This window comes from Sebastes fasciatus, chromosome 20, assembly GCF_043250625.1.
Source record: "Sebastes fasciatus isolate fSebFas1 chromosome 20, fSebFas1.pri, whole genome shotgun sequence".
In the NCBI taxonomy this organism is placed as follows: Eukaryota; Metazoa; Chordata; class Actinopteri; order Perciformes; family Sebastidae; genus Sebastes; species Sebastes fasciatus.
Window position 1 is genome coordinate 20,380,599 of NC_133814.1, and position 24,652 is coordinate 20,405,250.

Here is a 24,652-nt window from a genome sequence, read left to right on the forward strand (position 1 = left end):
ATGACAAACTGCAGCCCAACAGGCAACAACAGCTGTCAGTGTGCTGACTTGACTATGACTTGCCCCAAACTGCATGTGATTATCATAAAGTGATCATACCTGTAAAGGGGAGACTCGTGGGTACCCATAGAACCCATTTTCATTCACATATCTTGAAGTCAGAGGTCAAGGGACCCCTTTTAAAAATGGCCATGCCAGTTTTTCCTCGCCAAAATTTAGTGCAAATTTGGAGCATTATTTAACCTCTTTCACGCTTCAAACGAGTATGACATGGTTGGTACCGATGGATTCCTTATATGATGCCAGTATCGTCACTGTAGCTTTAAAATTGAACCCGCTACAACCTAAAAATCTCAAGTTGCATCGATACGTTAAAGAAATTAGTGACATTAAAACTAATTTGCGTTAATGCGTTGTCGCGTAGTAGCAAATAATAAGTAAAGTAATATTACTTTTTAAAAGAGTAAAAAGTAACTTATTACATTTCCTGAGTAACTTGTCCAGCACTGCCCGCTCCGTATTTAGATATAAATGTCAAATTTTAGGTAACGAAAACTTGATTCTTATTTTTAGGTGATTATACACTGAAGAAAACATACTTATTAATATTATATTCCAATTTCTGCCAATAGATCCCTCGAAATGTTACACAGAGTATTGCACTGCGATTTCAATGCTGTGTTGGTGGAAAAAAATGTGGTATTGTTGAGCCATCTTTGTTAAATATCCTCTGAAAACATTTGTACTCGCCCCCTAAAATACCGTCACATTGTCAATATTGAAGCGCTAGATAATAAAGTTGTGTTTGATTTTTATCAGTATTTCCCAGTCCGAACAGTTTGGATGTAAACTTGCCTGAAACAGACTGAACTGGATCCTCGAGCCTTCAATCAGATTGTCATGTGTGGCAGAGAGGGGGGGTTTGTGTGCATGTGTTTGTGTGCATGTGTGTCGGGCCCTCTCCATCCTCAGCTGATGTAAGATGGCTGTGGGCCCGCCCCATGGCAAAGCAGATGGCCAATTAGAGAGCAGCAGGAAGTGCCAGTAATTACCCTCCAGCCCTCTCTTTCCTGTCTTCTTCTACCACACACTCTCGCACCAACAAATAAGGAGATTGAATGAATTAGTGAGTGCTGCAGTGACACTGCACCAGGGTAGACGGCTATACACAAACACACACACACGCACAGGGGAGCTGTGATCCTCTTCTAGCAAATGGACGTTCCATGTAATCCTCCCTCCTTCTCTCTGTCTGTCTCTCAGTCCTGCGTCACTAGTGTAATTAGAAGGAGGTTCAGGTCTCTCCCTTATTCACTCGCTTTCTCTCAGATGAGGGAAATCTACACCTGCAGGGAGGTTAGTGGAAGGTAGACGTGGAGGGTGTAGCATCGCGTCGGGAGGGCTTCAAAACTGCGGCTTTAAAACTAGTTGGCAACAAGTTGGCGAAGAAGGATGCAGAGAGGATGCAGAAAGTGGTGCTGCTTTTTCTAACGTGCTCTTACATTATGCCTGTACGTACTGTATTGCAGTTGCAGAAGAACAGTTGGGTACATCGATAGTTGATTGCTCAGCAACAGCATGTGAATTTTATCTGACGCCGTTGCCGCACTGGGGAAATGAATGCAAATCTTAGTGAGGCTGCCTCTGTGTGGTGTAATCGCTACGGAGCTGTGGTGTTGAGTTGGCTTCACCACAGTGGTAACACACACATGTACACACACTGAGTCATACTGGATCTTCACTGCAGTTGCCCCGATTCACCTCTGACCTCAAACGATGGGTGGGAGTAGTTTTAACAGAGCCATGTGGTTGACACGCCAACATCTTGTATAAACGCAGGCATGTGTGCGCACAAATACTGCTACAGGATCAGTAAAATCCTCAAACAAGGATGTTGGTTTGGACATGAGGTGTGTGTGTGTGTGTGTTCTTGCTAGCTTCCCCTCCCAGGAGAAATGCAAACACTCCAGTGTTGTATAACTGGGTTTCACACTAGCTCCTTTGCACACATGCACATAATCGTTTGCACTAGCCTCATTAATTTCCACCAGCAGTTTAATAACCTTAAATAAAACCATACCTGTGGTCAGTGGAGCTCTGCTTAAATGCACCTTGTGACTGTTACCTGTCAGAGGCAAATGCAGCCACTGGGCTTGAACGACTGTATAGGTTAGTGCCTACAACATTTGCATTTGCGCACACAAAACAAATCTTTATCTGTGACAAGTAACCTCATACCTTTTTTAAATATTTGCAGTCGTATACTTCATTTAACTGGATGATTTTCTTTTGTTTGTGACTAGGGCCGTCAAAGTTAACGCGATAGCATGTTAATGCAAATTGGTTTTAACGACACTAATTTCTTTAAAAAACTGTCATGGCCATTTTCAAAGGGGTCCCTTGACCTCTGACCTCCAGATATGTGAATGAAAATGGGTTCTATGGGTACCCACGAGTCTCCCCTTTACAGACATGCCCACTTTATGATCATCACATGCAGTTTGGGGCAAGTCATAGTCAAGTCAGCACACTGACACACTGACAGCTGTTGTTGTAGTATGGTGCAGACACTGTGTGTGAAATCTTTATTTGTGATTAATTGTCACACGTACAACTTCTTCTCTGATTGAAAAACATTATTGGGGACATGTCTGATAGCCTCAATAAAAAGCAAATGTTACTAGGGGTGGGAAAAAATCAATTCACCTATGTATTGCGGTTCATTTTTATTTTTTTTATGATTTTGAAATGTATTTTTTAATGCCAGAATATTTGCTTCATTTGAGTCTAAGCAGAGGTGGAAGAAAGGAAGCTGCTTTTATTTTTGTAGTCTGAGTAACGTGACGTCGGATCTGTTCCGTATCCGTCACCAAAACACACCGCAGCCTAAACGACAAAGTAGAAAATGGTGGGAGGTTCGCGTAGATACGACCTGCACACTCGCATGTTAAATCCAAAGTGGTAAACACTACACATACAGTAAAGTATGGAAACACTTTGGGTTTCACACATTGCCAGGAAAAGCAGAGCTAAACATCATGGCTAAAGCTGCATGCTAACTCTGTCACGGACAGGAAACGTTATCGTATTGCGGTAGCGTGCAGACAAGCCAGCCGTCACTCATCTCCGTGGTCAAATCGGCCAACGCTACAACTGTAGAGCACCCATATACTGACATTCATGTTAAATGCATTCAAACGGCCCCGATGGAGCTGACCATGGATATTAAAAGAGAACATAGCTGACGGGGGGAGCTCAGAGGTGGCCCCGAGGTTAAGACCCATACCACAGAAACGCAATGTCCCTGTTTTGATTCAGGCGGGGATGTTTGTGGCATACCCCCACGCTGTATCACACCTTTCCTGTGTTCGTAGCCGTTTACAGCATTTATTTTGTCAAGCACCACAAAGGAAAAGCATAAATGCTAATTTACTAAAAAATTGTATCTTATTATCTATTATTGTATGTTTTAAAACCAGCTACTGCACACTGTTTGACCAGGTAACGATGCACCAACACTTTCCTGCTCTGTGATTTAACTCTTCTTTAACTCTTCTCTCCTCAGACCATCAGAAGCTTGAGAGAGAGGCTCGTATCTGCCGTCTGCTGAAGCACCCCAACATCGGTGAGTTTCTGTGCACGTGACCTGATGTGTAATGTGTGTGGCTCTGGATTGTCGCTCATGCTCACAGGATAAGATTCTTCAGTGGGAGTGCAGCAATACTGGTGCTGGCGTGACATTTTAGGATAATGCTATGCTGATATTGTGAGTCTGTAAGAGAGAGAGTTTCCCAAATATTGTTAATCAAAATGAATATGTTAAGCATGAAAGTTCATCCTTGACCTTGGAAACAGTATTTTGATAAAAAAAATCTAAAAGGGAATTGGACCTTGAGTTTAAATTAAGATGTACACTCACATATTCTAATTGTAATAGGCGTAGAACGTACGTTGTAACCGGCCGTCGGCTGTAGTCTTTGCGGTGTGTTGGAGGGCAACTTGTCGGCCAAAACAAAGGCGACGCAACAAGCGGCCTTCATCGCCGCTAGTTCTCTGATGTCGGGTTGATGTGTCTGGGGCTTAAGAGGGAGTAGCCCTAATTTATAATATACTGAGCTAATTAACAGTGTGTGGATAACAATGGGTGTACTTTTTATTTCCATTTATCAAGTCATCGAGTCTAAAAAGATGCTCTAACTTTCCCAGTGATCACTCATTTTAAATGTCAGTATAGCAGATTTTGCAGCTGCTGTCAACTATGGACATGGTTGCACAGAGCAAAGCTTTGGTGAGCAGGCATATATATATATATAGAGAATAGAGATGCAGGGGTTTATCAGATTGCACAGCGCCATTGTCAGGATTGCCAAATGGGTTGTTTTAAATTAAGGAGCAGGGTCACTTGTGCTGATTAACAGTGATCATCTTCACCACTCCACCAGGAACATCTCCAGTAAATACACAGTAAGGAGCAGATTTTAGATTTTCTTTAACAATTTAGTTCCTTTAATCATCTCTGTAATTGTCAGTAGTCGATGTGGTCGCCAATCGGCACAAGTCTTAATTAATGATCAATATAATAGTAGGTACATAAACGTACCAAAATATCTCTTGACCACAAAAAATGGTACAGAGTCTGTTGTACAGCAGAAATAATGGCTTGCATCACTGTTTGATTTCAACATTACTACTTAGTAGGGGTGGGCGGTATACCGGTTTCATCTCCGTCACCGGTGTCACGTTTAGCCACGATATGGATTTTGAGCAGCCCGGGTGAGCAGCGCGACTGCAACCACTGCACGGCTTGTACGTGTGTGGCGTCCACACAGACAGCATTGCTGCTGCAGAGCTGCTACTGCCAGCCATCAACAGCTCATTTTCGCGCTGTATTTTTGCAAAGAACCGCGCGCATCACACAGGAAGAAATAGGCAACACGTGGCGAATCTCTAGATGAGCCGCCCGCAGCCGAGCCGCGCTGCTCACGGTCGATGTGTCTTCTGGTCCAACGCTGTATATTTTAACACTTTCTTCATGTGCATTAAGATGTTAAAGGTTATGTCAGCTTGTGGTTTCTTCAAAGATGTAATTTCTTTTAAATGTAATGTAATCCCCAGTTTGGCTGTGGTGAAATTTGAAATAATAAAACAGTAAATATGTGAAAAAAATAACTTTTTCCCCCCAAATATTCTTTATTAATGCAATCCAGGTTGCTCAGCAGTCAGCTACAGTTCACTCACAACTCAAAACAACCGCATGACTGTTATTATTAACTCTGAATGAATCCCATTACATTTACATCATGCGGCAGACTACTCCTTCCAAAACACATGTAGGCTTATACCTCATTTTCAATCTTATTTGGAGCCAATAAACACATCTGTTTTAAAAAAAATAGAAAAAAAATGTATTCTTTCTTAAGATATGTCCCCTTATATTGCCAATATAAAGAAAAGAGGTAGAATCATGTTTTGAGTAGATTATTAATTTTTTTCTAATATAATACAGTCACCACAAAAACCAACAGAAATACCATGATATACATTTTAGGTCATATCGCCCACCCCTATCAAGATGCTAACAGCTCAGGACTGCTCGCCATGGTTATAATTTTGTGAATCTTGTTCAGATCAGTTGTGCAGTTGTCGTGACAACAGAAACAAAAAGAGACATGGATGACATCACCAGTATTGCCTTTAAACACATAATGAGTAAACCCAGTCAGAGCGAGAGGTGACAGAAGGTTATCTTCCTCTTGCTGATGACAGATCTCTGCTCCGTCGGCTGAGATGACAAGTTTTCTGTGTCAGACATGTTTGCGTCTGCTTTCTTGACTTTCTGGTTTTATTACTCTTGATCATCACAGCCTGTAACAACGTGCTAATTGTGGGAAATTTGTATTGCAGTGATGGTTAGAAAATGAAATGCATTGTGCTGCTCTAATTGAGATGTCTAGAGGAGATGGGTGTTAAAGGGCAGAAAGGGGAGATATGACAAAATCAATGACACCTTTCCCACTACAGTCCTTCTTATTTCTCTTTTCCTCGTGTCCTAGTTTTCTGTCAGCCCCCCCAGGCACTCATTCGCCCCTCGCCTACTTTTCCTGTTCTCTTCCTCTCTCTCTGTATGGATTTTTCTCTCTCTCTCTCTCTCTCTCTCTCTCTCTCTCTCTCTCTCCCTCCCTCTCTCCCTCTCTCTCTCTCTCTCTCTCTCGTCCTTTCTCCTTTTTTGACATATTTTGGCATCGTCTGCATTCAAACTTTGGACAAAAGAGGGCACAAAAAAAAAGAGACAGATGGAGAGACGAAAGCAGGAGGAGTAGGAGACAGATGGAGGGAGAGCGAGAAGATGGGAGGAGGAGGAAAGAGCAGTCGCTCTTGTTTCTTGCTGCAGGGCCATCCTACTTCATCTTATTATACAACTGATATTCATTTTACATAACGATAACTGTGTCTCCTCAACACTAAACCTAAGCTGCATCTCAGGCCCATCCTCTAACGCCTGGCTCCTGCTGCCTCCATCCTGCTTTGTCATTCTGCTGCTGTTCTGTTATATTGACAGTAGGGCCGGGATGGTTACCGCATAACCGCAGTATCGTGGTAATATGAGCTCATTACAGTAATCACCACTTTATTTTTTTTCTGTTCCCGACCAAGCACTCACTTATCTCCATCAGTAATCAGGAAACATTACTGGTAACAAGCACTTATGTTTTTATTTAATTCTTTCTTTTCTAAACATAACATTTCCTAGCCTGATCCCAGACCTCTGAATCGCTGCCCACATCTGCAATTTGCTCTTTCAGTTATTCACATAGGTCTCATGTTGTGCTCTTTGACGGCTATTTCCCTGGTAGCCAATCAGAGCTTCGTACACAGAATTAAAAATGTACCAGAGCAGGGGAAAAACTGCCACAAAAACATAGCTATACAGGTTTCTGTAAGTGGACCTACAAAATAACAGTTCATAAATCTCCCTGTTTCTTTGATCCACTTGACAAACACTAAGTTAACTCCTCAGTAACTGTTACATCAGCTTTTGTGTTCACTGATGACAGGTACTCGGTAACTACCGATTGGGTCATGCAAAATACCCCCATATAGGGGTGTCCGAGGATCCTAATCGTTAAGACTAAGGATGCACCGATCTGACTTTTTCAGTCCTGATAAGATACCTGGGCTTTGGTTATCGGCTGTTACTGAGAACCGATCTGATACCAGTGTTTAAAGGAAGGGTTGGAAAAGATTTTATTTTTTTTTGTTATCTTAATTGAAATTCTCATTACATCCAGACAGCAATCAATAAATCAAATGCTCTGACAAAAAAAAGAAAAGATCCGGTATCTGTGGCAGTCGCAGGACTGTAATAAACCCGTCCAATCATTTCATTTGGGCCGAATAAGGCAACCTGCCTACCTGCCCATGCACTCGTTGCACGTCACGTGAGTCTTTCACAAGCTGCTAGCTTGACAGCTGTGAGCACTAACAATGACCATCTTCGCTGTTCACGTTCATTATGATATGTTGCCGAGTACCTATAGATGTAGTGGGATTGTAGGAATATTAATCGATACATCAATATAGTAGATGAATCGTTACACTCCTATCAATAAATGTAGAGCGCTTACTTTGATCTTTAACGGTGGATGGCTGTGTGTCTGGCCTCTCCGGTCGAGCTTTCGCTGTGAGGTCTCAGGTTTCCACCTGGCGCTGCACACAGACTGTGACCGCTCAGTCTTCCGCACGCCGAATGCCTAATGTTGGTTGCCATATAGCAATGGGTTTAAATCCGAAATATTATATATATGTATTGATAACCCGGCTCTGATACGCGAAAATGACCTAAACGGGTTTTATTTCTATAAAGAAAAGCAAAACGATTGTGGGGGCGGTGGGTAAATTAGATTATCGGTGTATTCCCAAACACCGTGTAACACCAGTAACATAGACTACCGCGGCAAGCCTACATAGAATATCACTCATGTTGTGCCAGACCACGAGCCACAATCACAGTTGATGATGAACGTTTGGCTTAAGTGCAGTTATCCCAGCCGTACAGAAATTTGCCATATAAATAGTGTTCAATTCAAAGATGCATTTTACACGACCGGTAAATTGACCCCAAACAAAATGCATCCCCAACACTGACGTTCAGTTTCAATAATCATAGAGAGTGCGAAGTTTAATTAAATGGCAGTTAATTGCCAAATCACTGGATGCGCTGACATCACTGCGGTGAGAAAAAACGCAATACGTCACATAGTTGACTTTCATTTCTCTAGCTCTGCCTTTGGTCCATTTCTGTTTTCAGATATTTTTGCATTTAATCGCCCCAGTTTCTGGGGAGGTTTAACAGTCAAAACATTGCAGTAATTCTATTTTTTTAACCTTACTCCTGTCTTTATATCTCTGTCTCACTGCCCACCATCTCTCTTGCAGTGAGACTCCATGACAGCATTTCAGAGGAAGGCTTTCATTACCTCGTCTTTGACCTGTGAGTATATTCTGAACACACACACAGTGACATTTCATCCATGCGTGTGGCTGCGGTTCGTTTGTGTATGCTAACCGACTTCTCTCTCTCTTGCCTCCTCCGTCTTTCTTTCTTGCTTTCCTCCCCCTTTTCTTTCCCTCCCTCCCCCTCCCAGGGTGACAGGAGGAGAGCTTTTTGAAGACATTGTAGCCAGGGAGTACTACAGTGAGGCTGATGCCAGGTAAGCGCTTCATATGGAACTGCTCCGAACATAATGCACACATGCACTCTGCTGCAAACATACAAAGTAATCCCATTAAATATATGAATACTCACTTTAATGCGAGTGTGAATACGCAGGCACACAGGGGTGGATATAATTGGTTTGCTTGTGTTCTTGTCAGCAAATTGCATCCCCTCCCCCCCCCCCCCCCGTCTACAAGTGCATCGATATACTTGTTCGCCACATGCGTCGCTCTCCATCCTCCCGCTACATTGAAGAAGCACTGAAACAATCAAGCGACTCATTCTTTCTTTCGGCAAAAATGCCTTAAAAAATGCTGTTTTTTGCTTCTCAAATGTGAAGATTTGCTGCTTTAAATCTGTGTTATATTATTGTACATTGAATATCCTTGGGCGTTGGGCTGTTGATTGGACAAAACAAGCAATTTGAAGACGTCCCCTTGGCTTCTGTGGAATTGTATTGTGCGTTTTACATTATTTTCTGACACTTTGTTGACGTTTAAGCTTTCTCTCCTTCCTCACTACTTCCTCCTTCTCAGAGTTCCCCTCCCTTTTCCCCGTGGCTGCGTGGTGTGCAGCTTATGAAGTCTGTTGTACAATTGGATTATGGGTCTTTGTCTGTTCATGCACACACAGGGAGGGGGCTTTGGAAAGGCACAAACGCCTGCATCCCCCCCCACACACACACACACACACACACACGCACACACGCACACACACACACACACATACACAAACTGACCCACATGGATTAAGCCTCTCTCTAGCTGGGCCCGACCTTTGACCCATTAACCTTTCCAGAGACGTGACATGAACACGATCCTCAAATAGTGGCATCGTGGAGCCTGACACCACAGTGTGTAGGACAGTAATAAGGTGGTCGGGTACTGGCTTGCAGGCAAATTTTACAAGAGCCATCATGAGCCAACACACTCACCAGGCTAGTGTGAAAACATGCTCACCAGCCAGAATAGAGAAATAATGGTATTAGTAGCAGCTGAATTGCCGCCCCCATTATTAAAATTGCTACTGGGATGGAGATTTATTGACTGTGTGGTGGAAGGCCTCCCACACATGTTCTTTAGTATTGATTGTTTAAACTACAGTACCTTGATTATGTCTTTGAAAAATAATAAGGATTGTATAGTAAATGTTTGTTATGCAACTTAAGTTTAACCGCCGCTGTCTTAGAATGTAATAGAGGTGATTTTTCACATGTTTTTAAGCAATTATTTTCATAATCTACTGATTATTCTTATCTTTAGGTGTATAAAATGTCCCAAAATTGCAAAAGAAAATGCCCGTAACAATTTCCTAAAGCCCATAGTGACATCATCATAATGATTTTTTTGTCCGACCATCATTTAACAACCCAAAAATATTCAGTTTCCTATTATTTAAAACCAGGAAATCAGCAAAACCTCACATTTAAGGAGCTGTGACCAGGTGTTTTTGCCTGGAAAATGGCTTAAACAAATAAACTATGATCAAAATGGTTAATTTCCTGTCATCAGATTGTTTCAGCTCTACATCCTGAATTTAAAAGGTTTATGTTTTAACACTGCTACTGTATGTATCTATATATATATTAGGGCTGTACCGAATAATTCAAAGCTTCGAAACTCCATTCATAATGTAGGGCTGCCCCCTCTTAATCGATTAGTTGACGTTTTGGTCTTAGTCCACTAATATTTCTTTAGTCAATTATTTGTTTTTTTATGCTTTTTTCATGCTGAATGACTTGAAACTTATGAGCACATCTCTGGTAAACACAAGATTTAAAGTGGTGCTTTTTTGTGATTCTGTGTGGAGAAACTAATTTCACAGTTTCACAGATCTGTTGATTAAATCAACTAATCGATTAGCTGACAAAAACCTATGAGTATTAGTTGACTAAGAATTTCTTTGGACGAGGACAGCTCTATAACATTGACATTCAAATTATAAATCAACATTCGAATGCTGTGTAGTTTTTGTTTTTTTTCTATTCTGTTTAAACCGGTATTTCTGCACAGTTGCAGATCAAGATCAGGCTACACTAATATAATTAATATTATACTATTTGTAGTATTACATTCCAGTGGTAGCTGCGTAGGATTGTTCCAGACTCGTGTGATCCAAACATTTCCAATAACTCCAGAGCGTTATAAAGTCCAAAAGTCAAAATGTATTGAAGGATAGATGTAATCATTTCCAAAATTCACAACATGTTTTTATCTAACAAAAATATTCTGCTTCAATCCATATTTGTTGGCGTTTAGCCTTTCAAAAGCATCATTTTCACTGAGGTCAAAACACAGTGAGTTATATTCATTAAAGAGAGTTGATTAAATAAGAAGAAATAATTTAATCCGATGAATCTCTTTATTAAAATTGAGGATTTTGTTCGAGGATTATTTTTTTCTTTTTTAGGCTGATGATGTCATAGAATATGACGACAGACATTCAAAGCTTAGTTTGAAAATGTCAATAGAAGCTTTGTATGTAAAAATATGACATTCGGTACACAACATTTGTAGTTTTGTGTTATTAATAGCGTAGTGAACAAGAATGACGTCAGGTTTGTCTTCCTAATGAAACGCATCAGTTTTATAACCAGACCATGACACTCTGACATGACAAGTCCCATTGGAGTATATGTGATGGTTTTTTTTTGTTTGTAATGAAGGGCAGCGACTGACACGTCTTTCTCTCTGTTTGTCCCCCTTTTCTTTCTCTCTCTGTAGTCATTGCATTAGTCAGATCTTGGAGAGTGTCAATCATATCCACCAGCATGATATTGTGCACAGAGACCTCAAGGTGAGTAGCTGCCCGTTGCCGTGACAACCACACACTCACACACACCTCTGCTCGTGGCCATGGCAACACACAGATGGCTCTCGGTTGCTCCATCTCCTCTCTGTATCTCTATCTCTCTGCATTTCTGCCTCTATCTCTTTTATTTTTTCCCCGCGTCCCTCTCCCATCGACTGCTTTTACCCTCTATCTGTTCTCATATCTGTCATCTTTGTCTGTCCGTGACCAGATCTGTGTGTCCTGTGTGTGTGCGCACATGCGTGCATGTGTGTTCATGTTGAGCAGCACGCAGATGTGGTGAGTCACGATCACGTGGAGGGGTTTGTCTCTCACCTATGGCAAGGAAAAGACAAGGACTCAAACTGCACATGAACACACACTTTGCACTGTTGTGAAGGGGTCTATTATGAGAGAGGAGGAGGTGAAGGCATAGATGAACCTCGGGAGTTGCCAGGACAACCCATGTGACATCACACCCACCCATGGAGCAGCGGGGGAGGGGCTTGAGTTGTCCCAAATTGCTGATAGGCTCAAAGAGTAGAGGAAGAGAGCGTCTCTGCTACCTCCAGATTCCTCCTTAACCCACTTAAAGATGGTGTTAATAATCCTGGTAGGAAGGACAATAATAATATGTGTTGAAATGTACCTTCTCAAGCAGAGACCGCAAGGTCCGGGAAAAAAAACCAACAACCTCAAGGGATGTCTTAGACACGTGTGGGCGGCTTTTGTATGTGTGTGCACGCTCTGTGTCGGAGAATAACGCTATTACCTCGAGCGCTGCCTGTCTGATTTGTTGGCCTTTTATCCTGAGTGGGCTTTTTACTGCGGCCATTTATGTCCCACTGCCCAAACAACGGCCATTTAGAACGCTGCCACACACGCCGCCTCTTGCTAAGTACACTTTCCATTTAGCATGCAGTCTGCAGCGCTGCCTAAATGACTCCCCGAGTGGTTTCCATGGCTACGAACCCATGCCCATATAAGGCGTTGTGGAGATTCACAACCACTCATCCCTCTCTCCACATCCTCCGTCTCTCCATCGCTTTCTCACACCTTTACCCCACCCCCACACGAGCTGTGTCGAACACATCAAATATAAATATTTCCAAGAAAGAGCTTTACTGAAGAGTGCCTGTCACTATCTGTCTCTCACTGTCTTGATCTCTTGTCATACATTCTGCTTCACCATGTGTGTGTGTGTGTGTGTGTGTGTGTGTGTGTGTGTGTCTCAGCCTGAGAACCTGTTGTTGGCCAGTAAGATGAAGGGAGCTGCAGTGAAGCTGGCAGACTTTGGCCTTGCTATTGAAGTGCAAGGAGACCAGCAGGCTTGGTTTGGTAAGAAAACATAAACAGTGACACACACATAACAAATGTGCTGGACCATTACCTGATCTGTTATTCTATCTGGCAGTTAAGCACTTGATAGTTTTTATGTTTAACTGTAAGAATCACTGCTGAACAGGCCCTCTTTTATACAGTATGGGTGTATTCTAAACCACATACTATACTAGTAGTACGTACTGATTCGGCCAAAATGTAGCATGTAGTATGCAGTATGCGAACAAAAACTGCAGTATGCCAAAAGTACCCAGATGTCATACTGATTTGGAACAAATCTCCAGTATGCGAGAAATCAACTGTGTAGATTTTGAATGTTTACAGTTTTACAATATTAGATGGCAAATCGAACATTTGCTCCACCGTTTTCGGAGTTTAGAAACTCCACAAACCGTTGCATACTGCATACTACTCAGGAACGCAGTGTGTACTGTATACTGCATACTGCGTTCGTCAGTTTCGAATACAGCCTCAGTCTGTCTATAGACACAAATCCGCTCGCCCACTTGGAAGCCAAAGAATATTTGTGCGAGCATTGCCTAAGAGGCTCACAGACACTGTCCAGTTCATGCTTGGGCCATTGTGTCTTGGCTAACAGCCGAGCTGCCAGCATTTGGCTGACTCTCCAGTGGGGCCGGGGATGATTAACGGGCATTTGCTTGTGACTCTACACTGTCATAATCTGGTCTTGCATTGGAGTCCAACAGATCACCATCATCTGAAGCGTTCACATTGCTACACAAAAATAGCCTTCATCAGAATTATAACAAAAGGCATCGGTTAATTGTGTCTTGTGGTTTGTCTGGCGGGCAGGGTTTGCGGGCACCCCTGGCTATCTATCCCCTGAAGTCCTGAGGAAGGACCCCTACGGCAAGCCTGTGGACATATGGGCTTGCGGTAAGTCTTGAGCCTCACTCTTGGGCAGTAAACTTGTTGCAGCTTGTTACTTTGCAGTGGTGGGAAACATCAGACTGTGGCCATGTTTGTTCTTTAGTCAAATTAACCAATTTGAGAGCCTTACAAAAGACTTTCTTTTTAAAAATGTAAGCGGTTAATAATAAAACTGAGGCAGGATAACTTTTGAAAACCTCTGGCAGAGAAAAGAAAAATGACGCCTTAGGTCAAGTGTCTCTCTCAGAAAGAAAGGAGTTTTATTTTCTTGTATTTAATTCACTATACTGTACTCTCTACTTATTGTCAATGTTACATTTTGCTGCATGAATTTCAATGTGAAGCACAATGCGTTTTTTTAGGGCTGTCAGTCGTTTTAAAATATTTAATCTTGATTAATCGCATGATTGTCCATAGTTAATCTTGATTAATCTTGATTAATCACACATTTTTATCTGTTCAAAATGTACCTGAAAGGGAGATTTGTCAAGTATTTAATACTCTTATTAACATGGGAGTGGGCAAATATGCTGCTTTATGCAAATGTATCTATATATTTGTTATTGGAAATCAATTAACAACACAAAACAATGACAAATATTGTCCAGAAACCCTCACAGTTACTGCATTTTGCATAAAAAATATGCTCAAATCATAACATGGCAAACTGCAGCCCAACAGGCAACAACAGCTGTCAGTGTGCTGACTTAACTATGACTTGCCCCAAACTGCATGTGATTATCATAAAGTGGGCATGTCTGTAAAGGGGAGACTCGTGGGTACCCATAGAACCCATTTTCACCCCTTTGAAAATGGCCATGACAGTCTTTTCTCGCCAGAACTTAGTGCAATTTCAGAGCGTTATTTAACTTCCTTCGCGACAAGCTATTATGACATTAATTCATTAGGTTTTCTAGTTTCATATGATGTCCATATCTTCACTCTAGCTTTAAAACTGAGCCCGCTGCAACCTCCGATAAATCAATTGCGTCACTGCGTTAAAAAAAATAGTGGCGTTAAAACGAATTTGCGTTAACGCGTTATTATCGCGGTAACTTTGACCGCCCTATTTTTTTTGTATTGACATGTGCTAGATAAATAAAATTGCCTTTCTTAATTTGAATGAAAAATAACCCAAATATTGTAACTTGATCTATTTTTCTCACTTTGTATTCTGTCAGGTGTTATTCTGTATATCTTGTTAGTGGGATATCCTCCATTCTGGGATGAAGATCAACACAAACTCTATCAGCAGATCAAAGCTGGGGCATACGATGTAAGTGTGCTGTGTGTGTTTGTGTGTGTTGGGTGTATACTTGTGAAGGGTGCAGTGCAGGGGTTTGCTAAGCAGTTTTTGAATGTTTAATAGTGTCCAATTGAGAGCTGGTCCAAAGCTATTGATCCTATCAGGGCCTCCCTGACGCATTGCAGAGGGGTGTGTGTGTGTGTGTGTATGAGGGAGAGAGAGACTGTATGAGAGAGACAGAGAATCAGAGAGGGGGTATCCTCCTTTCTCAGTCTCTGGATAATCAAGTCACATTGCAGTTTCCAGAGAGACTGGGGAAGTCTTAGGCAGCCTATTTGTGGGGAATTTACTCTTAATAAAAAAAAAAATGGTTTCAAGAACTGGAACAGAAGCATGTGTTCTGTTAATCCCAAAAGAAAATTAGCAGTTTTGTTCACATATCGGCCTGGTTTTGACAAATAACGACTCACGACTTGGTGCCCAGATGGTGTGGATTAGCCAGAAACATGCAGACTCCTAACCAGTCTTTCAGGAAACATGTGTTGTTTCCAATCTGCTTCGCTTCCTTTTCCAACTGTCGCTCCTACTTTCTCCATTTTTTCCCAGTTCCCGTCACCTGAGTGGGACACAGTGACACCAGAGGCAAAGAACCTGATCAACCAGATGTTGACCATTAACCCGGCCAAGAGAATCACTGCCGAACAGGCCCTCAAACACCCTTGGGTCTGCGTAAGTATTCACCTAACCCACCTAAGAGAATTATTGGAATTAAACAGGATGGTACAAACAGGTGTGCATAAGTATATCTGGACATAAAACATACTCACACACTACTTATTTATTATGTTATAACCTTCAAATAATTATAATTCTGTGCAGATAGATTCACACAAACACCGAGACTTTATATGTTTAATTCTTTGTTTTTGTCCTCCTGCAGCACCGTTCTACAGTGGCCTCCATGATGCACAGACAGGAAACTGTCGAGTGTCTCCGCAAGTTCAACGCTCGCCGAAAACTCAAGGTAATCATCTTAAACTTTGATTTGCCACCTTTCTGTTTTAAGACACCCTGGATTAGGGATGTCACGAGAACCGATACTTCGGCACAGAGTCGATGCCAAAATTATGGGCGTCACTCACTATCGACGGGAACGCACCCTATTTTTTCCCTGATAATGCTTCATTTCAAACAACAAATCCATGTTGAAATCATCAGGACGAGAGCTAGTTAACGTTAGCTGTTAGCTCCATGCAGGGCTGTGCTGCTTACCGGCTGCTAACAGTTAACGCTAACTAGCTCTTGTCCTGCAGATTTCAACAAAGGGGGTGCCATTGTGATGCGTTCAGGCTCTGCTCAGTAAAACTGAGTACTGGGCGAAGGTAAATTCTAACGTTATCATGATGTGTTCAAATGTAATCTGGCAAAATGTAGTTTTTGGTGAGACACTTGAATAAATCCAGTTGTTTGAAGGAGAAATTTTCACAGCGATATAAAATAAATAATAGAGAGGGAACTATGACCTGTTTAACTTCCTAACAAAAACCAGTATGCAAACAGTAATAAAGGTGTATGTGGAAGTACATGGGATTTATTGTTTCCCATTTGTTTTTTACCGTGGTATCGAGTTGGTATAGGGAATCATAGAATTTCACTGGTATTGGTATCGACTACTAAATTTCTGGTATCGTGACATCCCTTCCCCCGATTATGTGCTTCTTCAGCTTTCGCTCTTGTACAAAGTATTACTATTTGTACATTTACTTATTTTATTTAACCTTTCTTTTGCCATATAGAAATTAGTCTCCCTGGTATTGAGTATCAAAATCTGTGAAGGACTAAAAGCTGGCATGAAATGTCTGGTCGATTCTTTGATATTAGTTCCTGATTTAAATAAAATGTGTACCAATTTTAGAGGATTTTATTCAGGTCAATTTCTTAAATGACCTTGGCTTCTTTTGTTAAATGGAAAAAAAAATATTTTGTAGAAAATATATATATATTTCTCAAAGTAAAATATTGCTTTGGCATGGGAACAGACACTAGAGTATCGTATCAGCAGCGGTATTGAAACATTCAAACGATACTGTCGCTGTAGTTTGCATTCGCAGCCGTACATGCAAATTAATGGATCAAGTTCTTTTTTGTTACATCATTTCAATTCATTTGCATAGAAGAATATGTAATGGGACTTGGAGATGTGAAGACTTACAGTTAAGGGTGCATCTCATCACTAAAATGTGTTTTTTAATAATTAGATACTGTTTGACAGAACAAACAAAGACTCAGCCTTGACTGGATTTGGAAAAGAACTGCACTGTGATGAAGACGCTGCTGTTAAAAAAGCAGGAAGATAAAAATATTACTGTCCCATTAGAGATGAATACGGAGCAGTGAAGAAAAAACTGTTAAATAAAACAGAACTCCTTGCACTCATTATACCTCCCTCACTTCTCTCTCTCTCTCTCTCCTCCTTCGTCTCCTCCTCCAGGGAGCCATTCTCACCACCATGCTGGTGTCCAGAAACTTCTCAGGTGGGTGTGCCCTTCGCCCTCAGCCTCCCACGTAGCACATGCAGAGGGAGAGGCGGAAGGAGAGTGGATAGAGTCCTCTGCACCTCTTTTAACCCCCTCACCACACACACATACACACACACATACTCACCCACTCATCTTCAAAATAACAATATGTTTTTGTGCACAGGAGTTTACTTGCTTACAACATTAAAACTGATTTGAAACATGAAGCTCCATGGAGTCATGGTAGAAGCAATGTATTGATAATGATTCATCCTGATATATGTGAGCAGGCTAATATGTGATATTCTTTCATGCATATGTGGGCGCCAGTTATGTTCATGCTAATGTTTCTCTCCCTGTGTGTTTGTGTGTGTGTGTGTGCGTGTGTGTGTGTCTCTTTTCTGCTGCCCGTGGAGCGTTTGCATGTTTGAGAGAGGGAAGCCTAGACTTTTATGATATTTTTTATGTTGGGGGCAAGGCGACTGCTAAGATTCTGTGTTTTTTTTTATCTCCGTCTGCTGAGAGTGACTTGTTTTCGTTCAAGCTTTGTTCTCAGCCTCTAAGTAATTGGCCAGTCGATGGCTAATGATTTCAACCCTGGGCCTAGGGAACCACAGGGGTGCACGTCTTCGCTTTAGCCCGTTCCTATCAAACCTTGTGATGAGTCTGGGCTGCAGCCAGCACACCCTGTAGCTCTCTAGGCCCACGGTTGAACAGCGTGAGATAGAGCTGCCTAATTTGTATAAGCCCTCCCAACTGTAGCATTTCTGTCCAATAGTGGGCCGGCAGCATACCAACTCTGCTGCTGCCGCCTCCTCTACGGCCTCACTGGCTCAGGAAGGTACGTCCCAGAGACACGCCCATCCACTTCCTCTTCACACACAGCTTACTGCCTTTGGTTCATAGTACAGGGTGGGAACCCCATTACCACCCCCCAAACTCCTGCATGCAGCCTCTGCCAGCATCTTCATCAACATTCACACACATATGCATGCAAATTTTGTTAATTAAGGGTCTTTATAGAGGGTTGTTGTCTTTGCTGTAATGCAAAGATATCACATTTAATGCACACACTCATGCACATCAGCATCACTTAAGCGATTCAGTTCAACCTGCACTCTAAAGTGCTTTTATACATTTACACCTCACCACCACTCAGCTTCAACCTTGTAACCCCCATTCCATTTTCCATATTAGATATGTCATCACTTCTAGCAAGCTCCATCCTGACTTCCTGCTGACCCCATACGCTCCTGTGCTCTCCCCCCGGCCGGGGCTGTGAGGATGAGCACAGGGCGGACTGGGGCCGGGGATGAGGAGGGGCATGTATTTCTGGGGCAGGGAACTGACACTGCAGGGGGCCGGCAAGAGCTGGGTTGGCGTGCTGCCATCGTCGAACCTGGGTCTGGTGGGAAGGGGAGGGGAAAGGCGGATGTTGAGGAGCTGTGGGGGGAGAGGTTTAGACTGAGACGGAGGATGGGAGTGCTGCCTTTGCCGCTGCTACCGGAGCCAACTGTTGAAACCATCACCGTTGTGCAGCCTTCCTGATGAATCCCTTGAGGTTAAAGGCATCCCACGTCTCATCTTCCCCCTCCTGAGGTCTGTTTTAGTACATTCAAAAAAAAGTCTGTGCCACCTCAAAGGAATGCCACAAGTTAGTCAAATTATGTCACTTAATTGTCCATGAACTGAGGGATGGATTCCTTTTGTTTTGAAAGTACTAAAATCAGCCTCAGCTCTCATCCTGCTGGGTGGGGATGGGTGGTGAAGGTCGGCGATTCCGATGGTGGCTCCATGGATTGAGTAGAAACAGACAGTGTGGAGCAAACTGGATTTCTTGTCGCCTTTCTCAGACGGGAAAATCTTGTTTGCATCTACAGTGAATGTAAATCTCTCCATAGGTAACTAGGACCTGTGTGTAGGTAGGCTAAAGGACGTGCGAAAGGGGAGATGACCTCAGTGGTTACTCCTGGTATGTGTGATTGATGCGCTGAGATTCGGGGTGTTTGTGGTGGTTTGATTGTCAGCTAGAGCCCTCCGAATGCGGGCTTCCTCACACAGACTGGACCAAGTTGCCTCTTTTGTAAGTTTTCGTGAATCTCATGTGTGACATCATCACTCCAGATTGGACTCTTCAGATCTCCTTTTTAATCGTCCAACTCTTTTGGTCCTCTGATGATGTCACTCATCGCTGTAAAATCCTGGTGTTGTTGTTTTTACTGTAACTGCTTTCATTGCACATCTCTGTAGAGTGGCTGCAGCGAGGCTTAGCAGTTTGCTCATGATGTTCCCTTTTTAATGACATTATAGAGCTCAACAGTGAGAAGTGAAAATCCCATTCATGTTCTGAATCGCGGATTTGATTGTTAGCCGTTATGTGTATACTCTCGTTCATGCGACCGTGGTGTAGTTCGTTTATAGCCTAACGTTAGCTTTTTACTTCTGATTGCATTCGCGCTTCAAAATCATAAACGTGGTGTTTGTTTGTGGAGATTATCCTGCTGAACAAAACATGTAAGCCACAGAGCTTATTTTCTGCAATCATCCAAAAACCAATGGAAAAATCCTGTTGGCTTTTTGTCGAGGGAACCAAGGCGATGCTAACTTCCTGATCGGCCTACCAAAATACGTCAAAACTCTCTGAAGCGTCAATGGTGTGAATGAATGGGAAATTCACTTCCGAAGCCGTTTAGCACTGTTGAGCTTTATAGCAAAATGTGACAGAAATGTGCGTTCTGAAGCATTTCTGTATGTATCTAGAGAGGTGTTTGCCTTGCATGTGGGTGTCCTGTGTGGTTATATAGTGTATCCTGTAAAATGTTCCCGGGAGATACAACTTCAGATGCTCTCTAATCCGTCCTTCCCTGTTCATCATCGAGCTGGTATGTTGCTTGAGTGGTGCAGCCCTCCTACTGAGGGTCATCTTGACTTCACCCATCCTGTCATGTGAAATCGTTCTCTTGAGGAGGAGGAGGAGGAGGAGGAAGCGAAGGACGGATCTAGAGAGCATGTGAACGTGGTGGTCCCATGTTGTCACAATTAGCACCCCGATGGCTGTTTTGGTTAGATGATTTAGCCGAATTAAGAGCAGATGTTCTGAACAATCAGCTCTCCTTTCTCTGGTTAAGGAATGAAAACTTTTCTTTTTTTATGTATTTTTATTTTTTTTCCTTTGGATGCTGCATGGCCATGCCAAGATAGAAGCTGCATATCGACGCAACAGCCAAGATTAAGGAGCATGAGTTGTCACTTGATATTGTTTGCTGCTGTAAATGCTGTGCCCCTTATCTCCACTCTCTTGTATTGAAATACTAAGCCCTCTCTTTCAACCCTCCCCCTCTCTTCCCCCATCTTTCCCTCTCCCATTTCTTATTGGAAGGTAAGAAACACAAGATGATAAGATTTTTTGGAAACCTGTGTGTGTCAGTAGAAAATGAGAGAAAAGGAAGCAACAGACAGTTGAGAGCTTTAGACTGAGAGGAAAAGTGACTGGGGCCCTTAAAGGAAATCAATGATTTACATTAACCTAGCTCATCGTCGTCAGTCCTGGCGGCAGTTTGAGTCTGACCATCACTCTCTTTTTAGATCTGCTGGGGTCTTACAGACAGGAAATGGATTTAGGAAGTTTACTTTGCTCTCAGGTTTCTCTTTTTTTTTTTCCCCAGATGGCAATGAATGGATTATGATGCGAATGGGTTTTGCAGAGTGTAGCAGCTTGTACAGCCAAGGGAAAAAAATGCTCAAGAAATCCATTAAATGCATGTTATTCTTTGGGAACATCTAGACTTACTTTAGCATAAAAGCTCAGCTATTGGGGTTTCAAAGATATGACAAAATTTAGATCCAGATTTTTGCTCAGTTTGCAGATTTCTATGAAAGCTGAAAAAGAGCCGTAGGGATTGGCATGGATGCTGTCGTCAACAGTAAAACTTGTACCTGTTTCTCTCCCTTTTCATCCTTTATTATTTATTTTTTTACAGCATGCAAAAGTTTACTCAACAAGAAGTCCGAATCTGCTAAGGTAAGGTTGTCTCGTCACCTCTCTGCCCTACAAAACTGTGTCCTGTCTCTCCTCTATTAGCTGACCCCCTTTTTTGCCTTCTGTTCATTTCCTGTACCTGTCAGTGAATCTCAAGCTCACTTTCTCCTCCTTATATTATATCGAGGAATATCTTTTTCACACAGTAATGTTTGTATTTTTTCAAGGTTTTTCCAGAGTTTTTGTTTTTTGGCTCAAATTCTCCGTTCACTTCTATAGGGGATTATGCTCCACTTCAGGGTTTCTCAACCTTCTGTGGCCCGTTTTTAGATCCCAGAATTCCTGTCGTCCCATCCACAAGTTTGAGAAACTCTGTTTGATTGCTTTTTTCCCCAGTTTCAGTCACATTTTTATGTATAATTATTAGGGCTGTCAAAGTTAACGCGATAATTTCGCAAATTTGTTTTAACGCGACTAATTTCTTCAACGCAATCAATCTTTCTTAGGTTGTAGCGGGTTTTAAAGCTAGTGTGTAGATACTGGCATCTTATGAAACTAAAAAACCTAATGAATCCATTGGTACCAACCATGTCTTACTGGCTTGTCGGGAAGGAAGTGAAATAACGCTCCAAACTTGCGCCAAGTTTTGGCGAGGAATAACTGACATGGCCATTTTCAAAGGGGTCCCTTGACCTCTGACCTCAAGATATGTGAATGAAAATGGGTTCTATGGGTACCCACGAGTCTCCCCTTTAAAGACATGCCCACTTTATGATAATCACATGCAGTTTTGGGCAAGTCATAGTCAAGTCAGCACACTGACACACTGACAGCTGTTGTTGCCTGTTGGGCTGCAGTTTGCCATGTTATGATTTGAGCATATTTTTTATGCTAAATGCAGTACCTGTGAGGGTTTCTGGACAATATATGTCATTGATTTGTTTTGTTAATTGATTTCCAATAACAAATATATAGATACATTTGCATAAAGCAGCATATTTGCCACTACCATGTTGATAAGAGTAAAAAATACTTGACAAATCTCTCTTTAAGATACATTTTGAACAGATACAAAATGTGATTAATTTGCGATTACAAAAACAAGCTTAAAAACATAAGCGTTGTCCCAATTCTATACTACTGTACATAATAATTCTGAGCCGGTTTTGAGTAGGTAGATTGCTCGCCCTGTGAAAGTGACAGTTATACTTAAAACACTGAAAAACCCTTGATTTGAGTGCACTGTTGGCAGACGCTATTCTCCCACAATGCAGTGCACAAAGGAAATGGATGAGCTGCTCACCGCTGAGGAAAAATCTTAAAAATATTTAGAGCGTAAAATGTTGCTGTCTCTTTAAGTATTGCATTGTATCATCATTACCTGTTAGTATAAATAAGTGGTGTATTTCCTGCATACCTACTGCAAGACAGTATATTTTAAAGATTAGTATATACTGTGTAAAAAAAAAAGTGTGATTAATCACGATTAACTATTTTAATTGATTTTACAGCCCTACTAATTATCACTTTTGCTATGTTGGTTTTTATTCTCTCACCTTTAGTCTCAGTCAGAGGTTCACTGCTCTCTTTTCCGAGCAGTCTCCATCATTCTCTGCTGCCATTAAGCATCTCCCTCCCCTCTCCTCCTCCTGCCTCCTGCCTCCCTCTCTTTCTCCCCTGCCCCAGGGGTCTCTCTGTGCAGTTAAGTGGCGGAGGCATAGAGAGTTAGTGAGGCAGTTAAAAGGATGATCTAGAGGCCATTCTGTGGCACTCACCCTCTCATTTACCCTGTTAGCTCTCAACAGCCCGGGAGCCACCACCAACATTAGCCCCATTCCCTAAAAGGCGTATAATTCTAATGCATCTGTGTGTGCGTGTGTGTATGTGTGTGTAACGTTGAGTGTTTGCGTTCTCGTCCCAGCCTTCTACCAACAACAGTAAGAACAGTATAGTGAGCGCCATCAATGCCCTGAAAGACACCAACATGGCAACCAACGCCCAGATGGTACAGTAGTCCGCCGCAGTGTCGGTTCCCCGCCTCTTAACCTTCCCCCCCCCCTTCCTCCGCCCCCAAGTAGTTGCATAGTAGCCCGTCGTGCCTCACCCTCCAACGTCATAGTCGCTGCTTGTCATCCTTCATCTACCACCCAGGAGATGTTTCACTGTCCCAGCAGTACCCATCCTCTGGCCATTTTACCCCCCATCCCCTTAAGGTGCACATGTGTTCCTGAATATATCAAACATTTTGGAAATGATTAAAAATGCTCATCATTACTTTGAATCTCCGGCTGCACATGTGCACCTTTTATGCATTGATTATATGCCTCTAAAGTGGCAGCACAGAGAACTTTAGAGTCCTGGTTTAGCTGATATCTAAGTGTAAGTTATCCTGTGATGGCCTCTGTGGTATTCGCTTCCCCCCACCCCCCATGCTTAATCAGCTATCCCTTAACCTTTCTCTCTAAAGTCAACACCGCCTTGCAACCATCTAACATCCAACCATCTCTCTCAGTCTAACCTGATCATCTTGCCACCAATAACATCCCCATTGACATCCTTACCATACTGCCAAACTTCTATCTATCGTGCTCTCATCCAGTACAAGCATGTTGTGATTTTTAAGACGCTTTACTAGCATGCATTACATATTATAAATCTTACGCCGGTGTGGTTACATAATACAATGTTTGGTCTGGTAAAGTGCTTCTCAACTGGTGGTGCAGGACCCCAAAGTAGGCCATGGGTAAGCCTGGGTGAGAATAATTAGAATATTTTGTAATAGATTTTGTATGTTGTGGCAAATATATGCAAAAACACACACACACATATATATATTAATGTTTAATGCAAAGAATTAGTCTATAGACAAAAGAATTAATCAGCAACTATTAAGATTATTGATTAGCCGTTAAACTCAAGGTTTTAATCAATGAATGAAAAATACTATCCGTTCAGTGGTTGCAGCTTCTCTTATGTGAAGATTTGCTGCTTTTCTCTGTTGTTTAATCTTAAACTGAATATCTGTTAGTTGGATAAAACAAGGCATTTGAAGACGTCATATTGGACACAAGGAAACTGGAATTGTGAGAAAATGTGACCTTTTGTAGACCAAATGGGTAATCGAAATCTTGAATAATATTGGCAGACTAATCGATGATTAAAATAATTGT

At 42.1% G+C, this 24,652-nt stretch overlaps 1 protein-coding gene across 15 annotated transcripts in view; it reads left to right on the forward strand.

Moving 5' to 3' along the window:
• The window catches only part of LOC141758360 (calcium/calmodulin-dependent protein kinase type II subunit gamma-like), a 46,603-nt gene that overhangs the window by 9,721 nt on the left and 12,230 nt on the right, over window positions 1-24,652 (forward strand). For 6 of the 15 annotated variants that reach the window (XM_074619677.1, XM_074619682.1, XM_074619678.1 and 3 more), the window contains exons 3-15: window positions 3,566-3,625; window positions 8,437-8,491; window positions 8,646-8,711; window positions 11,440-11,512; window positions 12,742-12,844; window positions 13,661-13,744; window positions 14,920-15,014; window positions 15,591-15,713; window positions 15,925-16,008; window positions 17,476-17,518; window positions 18,282-18,344; window positions 21,484-21,524; window positions 23,404-23,487. In XM_074619677.1, coding sequence (XP_074475778.1) covers window positions 3,566-3,625; window positions 8,437-8,491; window positions 8,646-8,711; window positions 11,440-11,512; window positions 12,742-12,844; window positions 13,661-13,744; window positions 14,920-15,014; window positions 15,591-15,713; window positions 15,925-16,008; window positions 17,476-17,518; window positions 18,282-18,344; window positions 21,484-21,524; window positions 23,404-23,487 — 974 coding nt within the window. The remainder of the gene's footprint in view (window positions 1-3,565; window positions 3,626-8,436; window positions 8,492-8,645; window positions 8,712-11,439; window positions 11,513-12,741; window positions 12,845-13,660; window positions 13,745-14,919; window positions 15,015-15,590; window positions 15,714-15,924; window positions 16,009-17,475; window positions 17,519-18,281; window positions 18,345-21,483; window positions 21,525-23,403; window positions 23,488-24,652) is intronic. The other 9 variants (XM_074619680.1, XM_074619681.1, XM_074619690.1 and 6 more) reach the window with 3 other exon arrangements.